Genomic DNA, 14,959 nt, shown 5'->3' on the forward strand with positions numbered 1-14,959 from the left:
TACATCTCAGTTTCCCAATAGCTAGCATTAGAGGCATAGTCACCAGCTCCCAGCTTCAACAGTGTTTTCTTTTTTAACATATGAAAACAGTTGAGTATGAGTAGCTCAGGTGCACATTAGGTTGAAGCTTCCCATTCACCTCTTCCCCTCCCCTGCAGCCCGCCTCTCCCACTGTCCCCATCAGGCCTAGAGCAGGCTCTCTGCTGGGTCACATGACCACACCCTCACTGCTCCATCACTCCAGCTCACACTTCACGTTCAGGCTCAGCCCTGGCTACACATCAATAGGCTGAGAACCGCATGTGATCATGATGATATCACCCTAACAGTGCCCCTGGCCTTAAATCCTGAGTGCTCCCTTGTCCCTTCTTCCTTCTCTATTCCTTGTTGACAAGCCCATTTCACAAGTTGACTTGCTCCATGACAGCATGGTGGCCCGAGCCTATGAGGAGAGACAGGTAATGGCATGCTCCAGGCTGTGGTAGATGCACAAAATGCTCATTGAACATGTGCCGTGCCTGTGTTTGAAGTGTTAAGTCACGCCAGCCTTAGCCTCTTTCAGATGCTACAACTAAACTCCCTAAAAGGGTGGCTTTCACCAGCACATGCTGATGGCTCACAGAATGGAGGCTGCAGACCCAAGACCAAGGCCACGAGCTCTATTCTCTCTATCCTAGAAGCAGCTCCTCACTCTTCTCCCATGGCCAGAGAAGTGTCTAGCTTTCTGTAAGTGCCCTAATTCCATTCCACAGGGCTCCACCCTCATGGTCTGAAAGTGGACCAAAGCCCTCACTTCTCACACTATTACTATATAAATACTTGTTCAGGTGAACTGGTGGACATATACATCCTACTATGTTAGGAAGTGCATTCTTCTGGGACCAGGGGATTTGCTAATGTTCCCCCCCCCCAACACACACACAGTCCTGCTAGGCTGAAGAAAGGTACAGAGTACTTCCTGCCCCCAATACCTACCACTATCTCAAAAACACCCTCCCCTTGCTTTGGGCCGAGCAAGTCATGGGAAATGCAGCTCGCAGATAATAAAGGCAGCCTGCAGAGAAGCCCAATGTCCTCTGCCTGAGATCCTGCCCCCTCTGTCCTCAGCAAATAGGGGTAGAGCCTGAATCCACTAAGCACTGTGCCTTGGCATTGAGACTGGTTCAGGGAAGCTGGCAGGACTAGAAGGCCTTCATGACAAATGGCAAATTGTTGAAGCAGTGGACAAAGTCTGGGCAGCTCCCCGCCACAGGGACACACAGGACTGAGCCTCATCACCTCCAGTGAGTCACCCATTCCCTGCTGTCTATTTTCTCCCACTGAGAACCCTGCTCCAGATTGAAGAGCTGTAGACTGCCAGGATCCTGACAAGGCCAGGCTACATCCTGCTACCAGGTCACCCAGTGCCTGGGGTCTGTCCTCACTCAGCTCAGAGTCTGCACCTCCCTGGGGGCTGGGTCACATCAGCCCTGCCCTTGGTGTGGTCTAAGCTGCATTTTAGGTCACTGGCCTGACAGTTATTTGTCAGTTAACTGACTGCCTTCCTGAACATTCTGAGATCCCTCTTATGCCTTTGGGAGACCTGGAAGACCCCAGAGGGTGGCAGTCATGTGTCCTTGGATTCAGTGTCCTCGTCTTCAAGACACTGGCTGCCTCCTGCTTTGCCTTCCCCACAGGGGCTCTTGAGTCCTGGGTAAGAAAGCACATTAGAGAGAGAGAAGTGAAATGGCAATAGACGGCCTGCTTCACATGGGTGAGGCTCTGGTTTCATCCCAGTACCATAAACAACCCTCACTACAAGCCTTCAGGAATTACAAAAGCCTGTGATGTTCTGGTTGTTTCCCTGAGTGGAGAGGACTCAGCTAGAGAACATCCCTGGCTCCACCTGACTCGACAATGACCCAGCCTAACTCCTCAACCAGAAAAGTCTTCGATGTCCAACAGATATACCTTCATCGGGTTATGTAGTTCCTTTCACACACGTTTTGATCTTCACCAAATGTGTCCCTGGGTTACATCTTCATCATTTTCAGCCCTCTATCAACCATCCTCTTCAGAAAAGCAAGGCTCTAATCCACTCTATCCCCCAAGGGCAGGAATGGTGCTCAGCCCCCGAAGGAGCCCAGGTGTGTGGGACTTGTCTGTGAGCCTCGCAGCTGTGAAGGTTGACTTGCTCTCTAGTGTTTGTCTCCCAGGGTGCTTGGACACAGTGTGGCTGTCCTGCACCCAGCCTCCATCTGCCACGAGTGACCCCAGCAGGGCCCAGCCTGAGAGCACACAATGGCCCAGAGTGACCTTCCACCGTGCTGAGCACCCTGGCCGAGGAAAGAGGTGAGACCATGAAGTGATCACCAAGGGTTGTTCAGGGAGGAAATGTGCCAGATTCCAGGACCAGAAGCTCTGAGATGGGCTGAGCAGAGGTCAAATGCCTGGGCTGGGGTGTGTCTGGCCCTCCGTGGAATTGTACACAGCACCTGGTGACCTTCTTACCACCTCAGTGTACTAGGATACTGAGCTATCTGGAAAAGAATCTGCTCTAACGACAAAGGATTTGTGTTCTAAGTAAGCCTGGGCAGGAAAGCCCATGAGACTCTTTATTTCCTACTGACTGCCCAAAAGATGAAGACTAAACAGATGGAAGTGTGACTCCATTTTGGGCAAACCCCTAACATTGGGCAAAGAAAGCTAAGGGGCTGTGTCCAGGTCCTGAGGTTTGAGCCTCAGTGGCTACACAGCCATGAAAGGATCTTTTCGGTGCCTTGTGGACAAGGCCTAGCCTTGGGTCCCTTTATTGCCTCGTCCTTACAGAAGCCACTGTGACGGAACAACAAGCAGAATAGAAGCAGCCTGCGCTGGAATTTTTCCCATCATTTCAGGGAGATCTTGGTTGGTGATCTTTGGATTCCCATTGCTAGATTATTTGCTGTGTCTGTGGATTTGGTTCAGTGGCTTGGGAGTTGACTTTCTTATTCCCTCTCCCTTCTCCCCCCTCTTTTTTTTTTTTAGTTCATCTGTAGCACTGCTCCCTAGGATGGTGAGTGAGGGTTGTGAGGAGACAGCAGTACAAGACCTCAGTAGGAGCTCTTCAGATGAGGAGCTCCTCGGGGCTCAGTACCGGGTTCTGAGGACCATAGGTCAGGGGAGTTTTGGCCATGTCAAATTGGCCAAACATCTCCTCACAGATGCCCTGGTGGCGGTGAAAGTCTTAGAGAAGAGGGACAACCCCTTCATTACCAGTGAGGTGGATATCATGAAGTCTGTGGACCATCCAAATGTGGTCAAGCTATTTCATGTCATGGAAACAGAAGAGCGAGTATACTTGGTGATGGAGTACCCGGGTGGGGGCGATCTACTGAGGCATGTCCTGCAAGTACTCAAGCTGCAGGAGGAGGAGGCCGGGCCCGTGTTCAGGCAGATCGTGAGTGCCATGCACTACTGCCACGAGAGTGGCATTGCCCACAGGGACCTCAAACTAGAGAACGTCTTGTTGGACACAAGGGGCACCGTGAAGGTGTGCGACTTTGGGCTGGGCACGAGGGTCATGCTGGGGGAGGAGCTGGACAAGGCGTGTGGCACGTTACCCTTCTGGGCGCCCGAACTGTTCCAGCACCAAAGTTATGATGGCCATAAAGTGGACGTGTGGAGCCTGGGCGTGCTGCTGTATTGCATGGTGGTGGGCTATCTCCCGTTTAGAGCCGGGACATGGGGGAAGCTGCAGAAGCAGGTCCTGAGCGGCAGGTGCCGGATTCCGCCCCACATCTCCCCAGAGCTGCAAAACCTCCTCACTCAGTTACTTACGGTTGACCCTGAGCGCAGACCCACACTGGAGCAAGTGTTGGGCCACCCCTGGCTCAGACAGATGGAGCCAACATCCCCACAGCCCAGTAGGACACCCCCAGAACAGCCAGATGCCAGCATTATCAGGGTTATGACATACCTGGGGTACAACCCAGAGGAGGTCCGGGATGCCTTGTTAGGCAGAACTTTTAACGCTGCCATGGGCACTTACCTGATCCTGCTGCAGCAGCGGGACCAGGAGGACTGGGGTCCCAGCTGCCATGGGAGGCACCCGCTTCCTGGGCCTCCGCCTTGCCCCTCACCTGTAGATCCATCCTTCTCCACTGTTCTCCCAAAGACAGTAAGCGCTCCTGCGTGTCACCCGGCCACCTTCCTGCCCACTAAGCACAAGAGGCTGGAGGGCAGCAGGAAATACACCAAGTCTGCATCTGCCCCCTCTATCTCCGGTGTCTCCTTCACAAGGGGCGCAGAGAGGGAGATGGAGCCAGCAGCAGTGGAACCCTCACTCCCCTCTGGTCAAGCCCGTGTTTGACTACAGCCCCAACCAGGGATCACAGCCCAGGGTTGGAGAAACATGAAGAGGAGGACCGTCAAATGCCTAAGACAATTCTCCTGCTGCTGCCGTCCATTTGCCAAGAACCCATCTGCCCAGCCAGCCAGTCCCGGAAGAGGAGAGGACAGAAACCATGGTCCGGGGCCCTCGTAGGTGGACATGGAGCTGAGCTCTGTGCTTTATTTGCCTATGATTTAATGAAGTCCTTTTTACCTGTGGTTACCAGTGGGGAAGAGTAGGGAGGGAGTTGGAGGGGAGTCTATGGGGGCAGAGTTTGAGATGGGAGGGCTCATGACTCCCATGTTGTGGGTCCAGAGTCACTTGTTATCACTGTGTGAAGTTCAGACCTGAGTTTCATCCTCACCTGTCTTCCTGCAGCTGACCTGTAGAAGGAGAGAAGCAGTCAACCCCATGACGCTCGCCCTGAATGCCTCTTACGCTGCCCAAAGCCTGCTTGGAGTCCAGGGTCTCTTCGCTCCCATCTGGTACAGACAGACTGCTTTTCTGGGACCTTGGAGAGGGTTTCTAATAAAGTTTGTTTTCTCAACAAACTTAAAATAAACTATTGGTCCAAGAGTTGATCACAGGCAAAATGGTCTGAGTCTTTTGTTCTTATCAATATTCCTTCCCACTCATATGAGATCTCCTCTACCTCCTCCTCATTCTAATCCTTTGTCCTGTCATTGGTTTCTGGAAGTGGTATTATATTTGCCCATTTTCCCATATTTTTTTTCTGTCGGTTGTGGGGCTTGAACTCTCAGGGTTTGGGTGCTGTCCCTGAGCTCTTTTGCTCAAGGTTAGCACTCTTCCACATACAGCCACAGCTCCACTTCCAGTTTTTGAGTGGTTAATTGGAAATAAGAATCTCACAGGGACTTCTCAGATCTCAGCCTCCTGAATAGTAAGGATTACATGCTTGAGCCACCAATGCCTTGCTTCCCATGTTTATTTCTGTGTTGGTCTTTAGTCATTTGCAGACTAATTGGAGATCTCAGATCCTGAAAGATACTCCTGATGGATTATTCTCTGCATTCTCACAGAATTCATTAAGTTTGTGAGCCACTTCACAACACTTGTTTGGGGCATATCTCATCTCTGCAAAACACTGAAATATTTGCCTACAGTAGGATGCGACTGGTGATTATCTCTACATCCTCAGTTTCTTAGACACTGGAAGCTACCATTTCATATCGTACTGTAGGGATCAGAACTAAGCTATGAAAGACAACAGGGTGATGGACATGGGGTAAGGAAGATGGCAGGATGGAGCGGGAGATGATGGGTGCAGATACAGAATGTGCTCAGTGGAGGTAGTACAGTTGCAAGGGTGGGGGTGATATCAGGAGTTAGATGAGAGTTCTAGGGTAAGGGAAAGGTAAGGTTTGTAAGAGCAGTTAGGAAAAAAGGAAAAGGGGGGCTGGGAAGGTGGCTTAGTGGTAGAGCGCTTGCCTTGCATGCATGAGGACCTGGGTTCGATTCCTCAACACTACATAAGCAAAAAGAAAGCTGGAAGTGGTGCTGTGGCTCAAGTGGTAGAGCGCTAGCCTTGAGCTGAAGAGCTGAGGGACAGTGTCCAGGCCCAGAGTTCAGGCCCCAAGACCGGACCCCCCCCCAAAAAATATAAAAAAGGAAAAGGGAAAGTAATCATTTACAATAAAGCAACAAAACAAACCCCACAAAACCAACTCAAATCACCAAGGCAGTAATGAAAACTAAGGCCTCAGCAGTCCATTTTCTGTCCTTGTTGAGGGTGTAGTTTGTTGTCAAGTACTAAGCTCTCTCCAAAATTGGACCCTCAGGTCCAACGTCAGGTCCACCGCAGGTTTTTCTGTTTGTGTGTGTGTAATCTTTTTTTTTTGGGGGGGGGGGCTCCAGTCGTGGGGCCTGAACTCTGGGCCTGGGCGCTGTCCCTCAGCTCTTCAGCTCAAGGCTAGCGCTCTACCACTTGAGCCACAACGCCACTTCTGGCTTCTTTTCTTTTTGCTTATGTGGTGCTGAGGAATCGAACCCAGGGCCTCAGGCATGCATGGCAAGTGCTCTACCACTGAGCCACCTTCCCAGCCCCATGTGTAATCTTGTACTGGAGGTGGAGCCCACTTTCTTGAAGCCCCTGGCCATATGGTGCTGTATGTCCTGAAAGCATCTGGGCATAAGGTAAAACGCAGGATGTCTCTAAAGCTGAAGCCGGGAGAAACCACCCTTGCTGGCTTCTTTCCAAGCAGTGCCAGGCCCTGTGATCCTCCCTGGCCATGGCCTCTGCCACAGGCTGGAATACCTTCCTGAATTCACTCACTGGGGCCTGTTTGAGCAGCATGGCAGGTGCCCTGGACTGCAGTGGGTTATAACCATGCTCAGTCATGTTTGCCACAGAGACCCACTAAGTCTGTGAGGAGCCGCCACCTGGGCCTGGGGTAGTATTTCAGAAATGTCAGGAGGCCCTGGCCCAAGGCAGCCTGGGTGGGAGTCACTCACCCACTCTTCTCTGGCACCCTCTGCTATAGGGGCTGTTCCGTCTCATTTTGTCTCAGGAAATTTACATTGCATCAACACAGGCAAATTTTATTGGAAAGTAATCTTAGATCAAGGTGAGTGTGTGGAGGTCCCCAAGTCATTCATTCCACCAAAAACCCAACCTGGTAGCAGTCTTGGTGGGCGTGTCTACCTCGCCTTCATTCCTGGGGCATGTGGGACCACCTGGCAAACTACAGCTGAAAAGCCAGGTGTTGGGATTCCTCCTACCACTATGCATGGGAGAAGAACTGGGTTAGAACCAGAGAAACAAGCAGAAGATGATACTGGTTGTTCCCTGAAAAGGGCCATCCCCTATGGAGGGTTACTCTTCCTTCTCCCAGTCACCCCAGAGCAACTGGGGAGCCACCCCCAGTCACCCCGATGCCCCCTGTAGTCACTTCATAAAGAATTGAGGCTGGTGCCAGAAGCACTGCCAATGATGGTTATGAGCCACTAACCACACACAGGGAACCCCACATTATCTCAGATTGTTCTAGAACGAAGGAAGGGGTTGCTACCCCCATGATGCCCCATGGTAGGAAGGACTAGGAGAAGGCACCTGGCCAGCACCTGGGGCCTGTGGGAGCTTCCTCAGCCTCTCACCCCTTTCCAACAACTCTCCCTCTCTAGGTACTCCCCTTGGCACCTCCCAGAAACTCCTTCACAGTGTGGCACCTCCGTGAATGGCCTGAAAGGACTGGAAGAGAAGCAAAAGGAAAGTATGAGGAAGAAGGGGAGGAAATGAAAATAGTGTGCTGGGAATGGAGGAGAATGGCTGGGGAGAAGGGCAGGGCTGCAGAAACAATCCAGAAGAGATCAGTTTCATGAAAGAGAACATTATTCAGCCAGGAAAAAGAGCTGTGGGGGTCACAAAGACACAGAGGAATTTCTAGCATGTGTTCCTAATGGAAGAAGTCGGAAGACCATTATATGATGCTAATGATAGGTCTCTGAAAAAGGTAAAGCTGGGAGAGAACCAAGGTTGCTTGGAGTTGGGGGAAGGAGGCTAAACTTCCTTTCTGCCAAGGGCTGTTGGGATTATTTGGCACATCCTTCTGGGGCCATCCAGAGTGATCAACACAGGCCAGGGGCAGCCAAGAAGAGTCATACAAGAAAAAGAACACAAGTGTCTGTCCCTCCATGTACCAAACCATGTTGAAAGCCTCAGACTCATGGCCTGGGTGTTCCCCTACCTGACAAAAGCATCTGGAGATGGCACATAGACACAGAACACCATGTGAGATCACATAAATAGTCCTTCTTCTGTATGATTCAAGCGATAAAAATAGGACATCAAATCTGTGTACGTTCAGTGGGGACACAACTTGTTTTGGTTGTTGTTGTTTTTTTCTCTGAATTCTGGGTTAGGAATCTGCTGGGAAAGCAGTGGGCAGGTTGGAGGGAGTGTCCTACCCCAAGAACCCAGAAGCACCAATGGTGCTGCAGGGGGAAAGGGGGTGGAAAGGGCAGAACGATCTCATGGGTTCCAGGCTTGGGGATGGGGGCATCATTGGCAGGAATGGGAAGGCATGAGGCGGCGAGGGGGGGCCAGGGGAGGTTAGATCTGACAATGGTGACAAAACACAACATGGCAGGAGAATCTACCATACCCACATGCAGCCAGGCAGGTGAACATGTTTATTCTTTCTCAAAACAAAGCTAAAAAAAAAAAATCACCAGTTGAAGTTTTGGAAAGAGTGCTCATCACACTTGCAGCTCCCTCAAGCAGCCTGGGGACCAGAATAATATGGGAGCTCAGGCAGTCCAGGCCATCTCCCTATCTCTCCATCTCCCCCAACCCTGCCTCTGTTCTCAGGTCCCATGCAGACAGCAGCCACCTAGACCCACCATGCTGATCAGACCGTCCAGAGTCAAGACACACTGGTGCCCACTGGGTTCTGCTGTAGCTGCATGGCACAGTTAGCACCCAGCGTGCGCCTCAAGTGCCCTGAAGTGTCCACAGTGGAGGGTGTAGGCCGAGGCCCTCCCAGATTAGAAGGCCCCAAACCTTCACCCCGTTCTGGGTTCAGAGCCAGCTCTAACATGGATCTGCCTTTGTCATCGTTCATGCTTAATGCTGGCTTCTCCTCGCTCCAGGGTGACGGCGCTGCCATTCCGGGGGCCTTCCTTCTTGTTCCAGTCCTTCTCCATGTAAAACTCGGCCAGCACAGGGCAGTGCTCAGAAGCCACGCCTCCCCAGGACCAGTTGTCCGGAATCCAAGGGTTGGTAAGACCTTCTCTCACAACAGCCCAGTGACCTGAGGAAGAAGGAGGAGACGCTTAATGTCAGGGCTGGGGAGGGATGGGTGCAGGCTGGCAGGAGGGTCCAGTGCTGCTCACCCAGGGAGCTGCCTTGTCTGTGCAAACTACGATCCTGCCTATTTGCTTTTCTCTGTAAGTGAAGGTTTCCCTACTTAGCCCCTGAGAGGATCCAGAGGCCAGGCCACAGGCCCACCTAATGAAGCAGGGACCCGGCCTCCTCCTCCTCCCGTACCACTACAAATCTGACCAGCAAAATGTTTTTTTTTTTAATCTTGTTTTTATGTACTTATATTTTGTAGTGATAAGGGTCAAATTTGGGGCCTCATAAATACTAAAAAAAAAAAAACAACCCTCAACAGCCAGACACCAGAGGCTCACACCTGTAATCCGAGCTACTTGGGAGAATGACATTGGAGGATTGAGGCTCAAAGCCAGCACAAGCAGAACCGTCTGTGAGCCTATTTCCAATAAACCAGCAAAAAGCTGAAAGTGAAGGTGTGGCTCAAGTGGTAGAGCACCAGCCTGGAGTGCAAACGAAAAGTCAGGCAAGAGTTCAAGATCTAGTTCAAGCCTCAAAACTGGAACAAAAAGATTATGAAAGCACTCTACCATTGAGCTACCTTCTCAGCCTTTAATGAGTATCTCAACAAAGGGTCTCAGGATGTTTTCCAGGTAAAGGACCTATTTCACCAAGCCACACAGAAGCACCTCAAAGAGGGGGAAAAGGCAGGCTCCCAGAGGGTGATGGGAATAAATGTATTTTAAAACTAAAGATCTATAAATAAATGAATCAGAAACTACATTTGAAAATAAATCCTTGCCAGAAAAACCCCAAAACAATCATTAATCAGTTACAAGGTACTGTGTTGGTCCCCACCTGAAGGTAAGCCAAGTAAAGGTTGGCATTTGATCTCTAGAACTTGGGCGTGGCAGGTGCAGATGCCACCATGGTGATGGAGGATTCCTCCCTGTACCTCAGCTTCACAGTTTAACAGAGGGGGCAGATGACAACACAGCTCAGCTTCTCTATCTCTGTTCCCCAGGCAGGGGGTACCCACAGCGCCCCAGGAGCCCAGCTGACTGCAGGCCGGACTCTGCGAGCCAGCATCTTGCCAACTTTGTGACTGGTATGTCCTCTGAGGCTCCAGCTGGAAGGCAGCACACACAGAGAGGAACTTGCTGGGACAGGGCACACAGTTCAGACTGGAAACACTAAGTCCTGAGGACCGTGGCTCTGTTTGCAGGGTCTCTTTCACAACATCACCTGGGAAATTGCTGCTTTATTTCTTTATTAAATTTCTCTCTGAAGTTTTCATGGGAATCTATTAGAATTTTGTAATGATGACAGGCAGGGATTAGGACACCATTATTCTTATCCATTGATCTAGCATCTATGTGTCAATCTATAATCTATTTTCTATCTATAACCGATTGTCTATCATCTATCTATCAGCTAAGTATCTATGTGTCTATAATCTATTATTTAGCTTTCATTTTTATATCTATTATCTATCCTCTCAACCCCCATATGAAGGTTTAAACACAGGGCCCTGAACTTGCTAGGCAAGAGTTGTACCACCTGAGCCACGCCCCCATCCCTTTTTGCTCTTGTTATCATTTGAGCAGCTTTTGAACTTTTGAACATGTGAACTTTTGCCCAGGCCAGCCTAGATCACCATCCATCCTCTTATTTATGCTTCTTGCATATCTGGGATGAAAGTCATGTACCACCACATCCAGATTGCCATTGGTGGTTATGGAACCTCATGAAGTTTTTTTCCAGGTGATCTCAACTTCCCAAGTAGCTAGGATTACAGGCTTGAGCCACCAAGTTTAGTATGTCTTGTGTTTTTCCCAGGATTGGCCTCAGATTACAATTTTCCCACCTACAGCCTCCTAGGTAGCTAAGACGTCAGGCATATATCATTGAGCCTGGTCTAGAATCCTAGTGGTTGTGTATTATCAAAAGTCTTTAGTGTTTGCCTGAGGATATATGTAGCTCAGTAGCAGAGTGCTTGCCTAGCATGCATAATGAGGTCTATAGCAACGCGTGCGCACACACACACACACACACACACACACACACACAAAAGCATGCATGCACTCATGTACCCTACTGTTCTTCAATGTTGCAGATCAGCTGTCTTCTGAGTCAGCAGGTTACAGTGCGGGGCTGAGATTACCCCCCACCTTGTGTGGGGTCCTCCTATCAGGATGTGGTATGTATCTTAGATTTAAGTTCCCTCACTTGAGGAGGTGGGGCCTAGTTAGAACATAACAAGTTCTCACTTGTCCTCAAAAAAGATATTAGGACTCTGGCCTCTTCCCCTTTCTACCTCTCAGTCAACCCCTTGATCTGCTTCCTGGCTATCTTGAGATGAGCAACTTTTGTCCATCACGTACTTCTGCCATGATGCATTGCTCGCCACAGTCCTAAAAGCAGCCAGATCAAGTGAAACCTTTCTTCTTTGAAAGTTCGTTGTCTCAATCCTGTTACAGTGTGGGGAAACTGACTAGCACTCTGTGTGATGTCTCTTCACCCTGACAGTGTGCTCCACAAGACTGTACCTGGACAGTGAAAAACATCTGCAGAATGCTTATGTGCCTTTCAACTCTTCTCTGATGATCTATAATGAGGCTGGCATGAAATAGACCTGATTTACTACATTATAGGCCATAGGTATCTTGTAATTTTTATCAACTCCACCACACACTCTCAGAAGTGTCTTTGATCAGATGATAATTATATGGCCATTACCTAAGAACAGTCCCATAAATGCCCACATAGAGGTAAGAAAATCCCCATGAGTTCGGCCAGGAGTGCTGACTCCACGGCCAGCCAAAGGAAGCAGGGGCAGAAGACTTCTGCCTTACCTGTGAAAACCTTCTTCAAGCCTCTGCTGACCCAGATGTTGTCTAGAGCCTTGGAGCCCTGGGGATTCTTGGTGCTGATGTTGGTGAAGGTGTGTGAGGGAATCAAGTGATGGAACTTCTCTCTCCGCAGAACATCATGATCAGCGCTCTCTGGTCCTTGGCCAAAATCCCCTAAAAGAATGACATCTTTTTCTCCTGGAAGTGGAAGGAAGAAAATGAGGTTATTATTAAAGTGTGTTTGGTCAAGCTGACCTTGACCCCAGGGAGTGGATCTGGATGTGCAATCACTGTGTGTTGGACAATCTGCATGTAGGATGCACACCCACCATATTTTGGTCTGAATTCTACCATGCCAGGTCTCTGGTGTCTTTTCTGTCTGGGTCCTAGAACCCAGGAACCCTGGTTCGTTTTTTATGGCAGCTCCAAGAGAAACTAGAAACAGGGACAGACATGACAAAATAAAGTGCGAGTACTTTTGCACTGCCTTACATCAACCCTGCATATCGCAAGAAATAGTCACTTCGCCTTATATGGGAACTATTTCTGTTTTCTAGATTGTCAATTGCTTAGTCTATGACCAAAATGAATCATACATATACTTTTTTATTATCTTCAAACGGTTGTATAAGGAGCCTCAGTTTAGCCTGTCCATTAATGGGTACAAGATATTTTGATCAGCTATTCTTTAATCTTTTAGCGTAATATAATCCAACAAAAGTTCCCTAGAGTGACTCCAAGAAATATTCACTACATTTGTTACAGTTTCATTTCTTACATTATGTTGGCTTTGACTTGTTTCTGGCAATACTGGGATTTGAACACAGGGTCTTTGCTTACTAGGCAAGCAGAGCAATACACCTGCACCTCCCCAGCCCTTTGTCATGGGTTGTCCGGTTGTTTTTGAGATTGGGTCTTGCTTCCTGCCCAGGCATGTACTAGTTTGTTCGTGATCTGTCTGTTCTAGGTTCCCCATCATAGCTGGGATAATAGGCATGCGCTACCATACCCAGAAATTGCTCAAGAAGGGGTCATGGTGAGCCTCCCAATCTCAGCCTCTGAAACCAGAGGATGAGTTACCAGCTCCGCACTTATTTTGTTTTGCTTTTTTTTTTTTTTTTAAGATTCTTTGTATTTGTATAGCTGATATACAGAGGGGTTACAGTTACATGAATCAGGTATAATCAGTACAATTCTTTTTTGAACCATTTTTCCCCTTCTGTCACTCTCTCCCAGTCTTTCCCTCCCATCCCGACCCACAGATATCCAGTTCATTTTCCAGATAGTGTCTGGTGAGTATCACTGTTGTATTTGTTCATCTTTGTTCCACCTTTTATGTGCCCTTCCTGGCCCTCCCCAATACATACAAACTAACAAACAAGACAAAATGGAAAGAGAATGAAACAGCAACAATGACATCTAAAGAGTGTTTCTTGGAGTTTCCTTTTCTTGGAGTTCATTTCATAGAATATTATTTTGTCCATAACAATTGAGCCTTTGTCCACCACTCCTATATACAACCTCCTTTGGCCGCTGTATGTGAATGACTAGGGTCCTATATAATTTATCACATCCCAGCTTTATTTATTTATTTATTTATTTATTTATTTATTTATTTATTTATTTATGTTTTGGGTCCGGTCGTGGGGCCTGAACTCTGGGCCTGGGCGCTGTCCCTCAGCTCTTCAGCTCAAGGCTAGCGCTCTACTACTTGAGCCACGGCGCCACTTCCGGCTTTTTTTTTCTTTTTGCTTATGTGGTGCTGAGGAATCGAACCCAGGGCCTCATGCATGCAAGGCAAGCGCTCTACCACTGAGCCACCTTCCCAGCCCAGCTTTATTTATATATTTATTTATATATTTATATATTCAGTGTGTTTACTTGTTTTGAGACAAAAACTTGCTGTGTAGCAAGGTTGGCCCAGAGCTTATAGTTTTCCTGCCTTAGCTTCCAGAGTATGGGAATTACAGGTATGCACTACCATGACATTTAAAAAAGACTTTAAGTATAGCCAATCAATTGTCATGTTCTTTAAGAGCAGGGATACTGCTGTCTCCTTTTCCCTCATTCCTCAGTTAATGAGTCCAGATCAACCAGGAGGAAGAGCAGCCACAGAAAGTCACAGATGGTGAGACAGAAGCCCATAGAAGCACAGACTCAGCATGGCAGGGAACTCGGGAGAGGCTGGGTCCTGGCACCTCTTGGCTTGTGGCCTTAAGCCAAGACAATGCATTCCATCCATGCTGGTGTACAGGTAGCTCAGTCCCTTCCCTGAGAGTCTCCAGATCGGATACGCTAACATTTGCTAGAAGACGGCAGAGGAAATGAACTTTTGGTGAATGTGTAAGAACTGAAGTGAGAACTGGCATGATGGACAAGTTTTCTCCTTGGAGTACTGCAGCGGTGGCACTGATGGTATGTATTCCCACACAAGGTGAGCAGAGATTCTGAAGAACCATGGACCCCAGTGGAGAACCTTCCTGTCAAGAGAGCCCCTCCGGGTTGTCACCTGACCCCAGGGAGTCACAATCTACCAGGGAGGTTTTAAGGAAAGCAGTCCACAAAGTCACACACGCATCACTACACCCACAGTCTTTTTCCTTGCCACAAGCATGTCCAGAGAGAAAGCCTAGAGGGAGAGACATGCAGCATGCAGTGACACGAAATGTCACCAGAGGGCGCTTGTGGGCTGCAGACGGCATCCTCCTCCAGGGCCAGGAACACTGGGGACAGGACGGGAGTCACAGGCAGGCTAGATCACAGCCAACCCCCAAATCAGGTGAGCTGGCACCAACCTGGGGAGGCAGTGCCAGTTTCCCACAGGAAGATGAAGGCAGGAATAACAACCTATACCTGTCTGGCATTCAGGACCTGTCACCAAGCCCTCACTGCAAGTCTGGCACCGTGCTGACCACTTCCTGGGTAGTATGTCCGGGAACCGTTGTCACCTCTAGATGAATGTCC

The 14,959-nt window shown here is 49.1% G+C and overlaps 2 protein-coding genes across 7 annotated transcripts in view; one reads left to right on the forward strand and one right to left on the reverse strand.

Annotated features, from left to right (window-relative positions):
- Window positions 1-1,228: 1,228 nt before the first annotated feature.
- LOC138821824 (sperm motility kinase X-like) lies at window positions 1,229-4,944 on the forward strand. 5 transcript variants are annotated; one of them, XM_070014290.1, is made up of 3 exons: window positions 1,229-1,283; window positions 2,092-4,500; window positions 4,730-4,944. In XM_070014290.1, the coding sequence occupies exon 2, from the start codon at window positions 3,032-3,034 to the stop codon at window positions 4,328-4,330; it is 1,299 nt and encodes a 432-aa protein (XP_069870391.1). In that variant the 5' UTR covers window positions 1,229-1,283; window positions 2,092-3,031; the 3' UTR covers window positions 4,331-4,500; window positions 4,730-4,944. The 5 variants fall into 5 exon arrangements, 4 of the variants coding, with proteins under 4 accessions (XP_069870391.1, XP_069870390.1, XP_069870392.1 ...); XM_070014289.1 differs by lacking the exon at window positions 1,229-1,283 and adding an exon at window positions 1,575-1,693; XM_070014291.1 differs by lacking the exon at window positions 1,229-1,283 and adding an exon at window positions 1,575-1,693 and having other exon boundaries at window positions 2,097-4,500.
- Window positions 4,945-8,464: 3,520 nt separating this feature from the next.
- Window positions 8,465-14,959, reverse strand: part of Eepd1 (endonuclease/exonuclease/phosphatase family domain containing 1) — an 82,104-nt gene continuing 75,609 nt past the window's right edge. For both annotated transcript variants that reach the window (XM_070014187.1, XM_070014186.1), the window contains 2 exons: window positions 11,999-12,193; window positions 8,465-9,120 (listed from right to left, as the gene is read on the reverse strand). In XM_070014187.1, the coding sequence (XP_069870288.1) occupies window positions 8,921-9,120; window positions 11,999-12,193 (395 nt within the window). In that variant the 3' untranslated portion in view covers window positions 8,465-8,920. The remainder of the gene's footprint in view (window positions 9,121-11,998; window positions 12,194-14,959) is intronic.

The sequence above is a fragment of the Dipodomys merriami genome, unplaced genomic scaffold (genome assembly GCF_024711535.1).
Source record: "Dipodomys merriami isolate MVZ:Mamm:240054 unplaced genomic scaffold, mDipMer1.0.p SCAF_94, whole genome shotgun sequence".
Classification (NCBI taxonomy): domain Eukaryota; kingdom Metazoa; phylum Chordata; class Mammalia; order Rodentia; family Heteromyidae; genus Dipodomys; species Dipodomys merriami.

Bases quoted from the DNA above. Each gene is read 5' to 3' on its own strand.
- LOC138821824 (XM_070014290.1), top strand. From the start codon at position 3,032: ATGGTGAGTGAGGGTTGTGAGGAGACAGCAGTACAAGACCTCAGTAGG.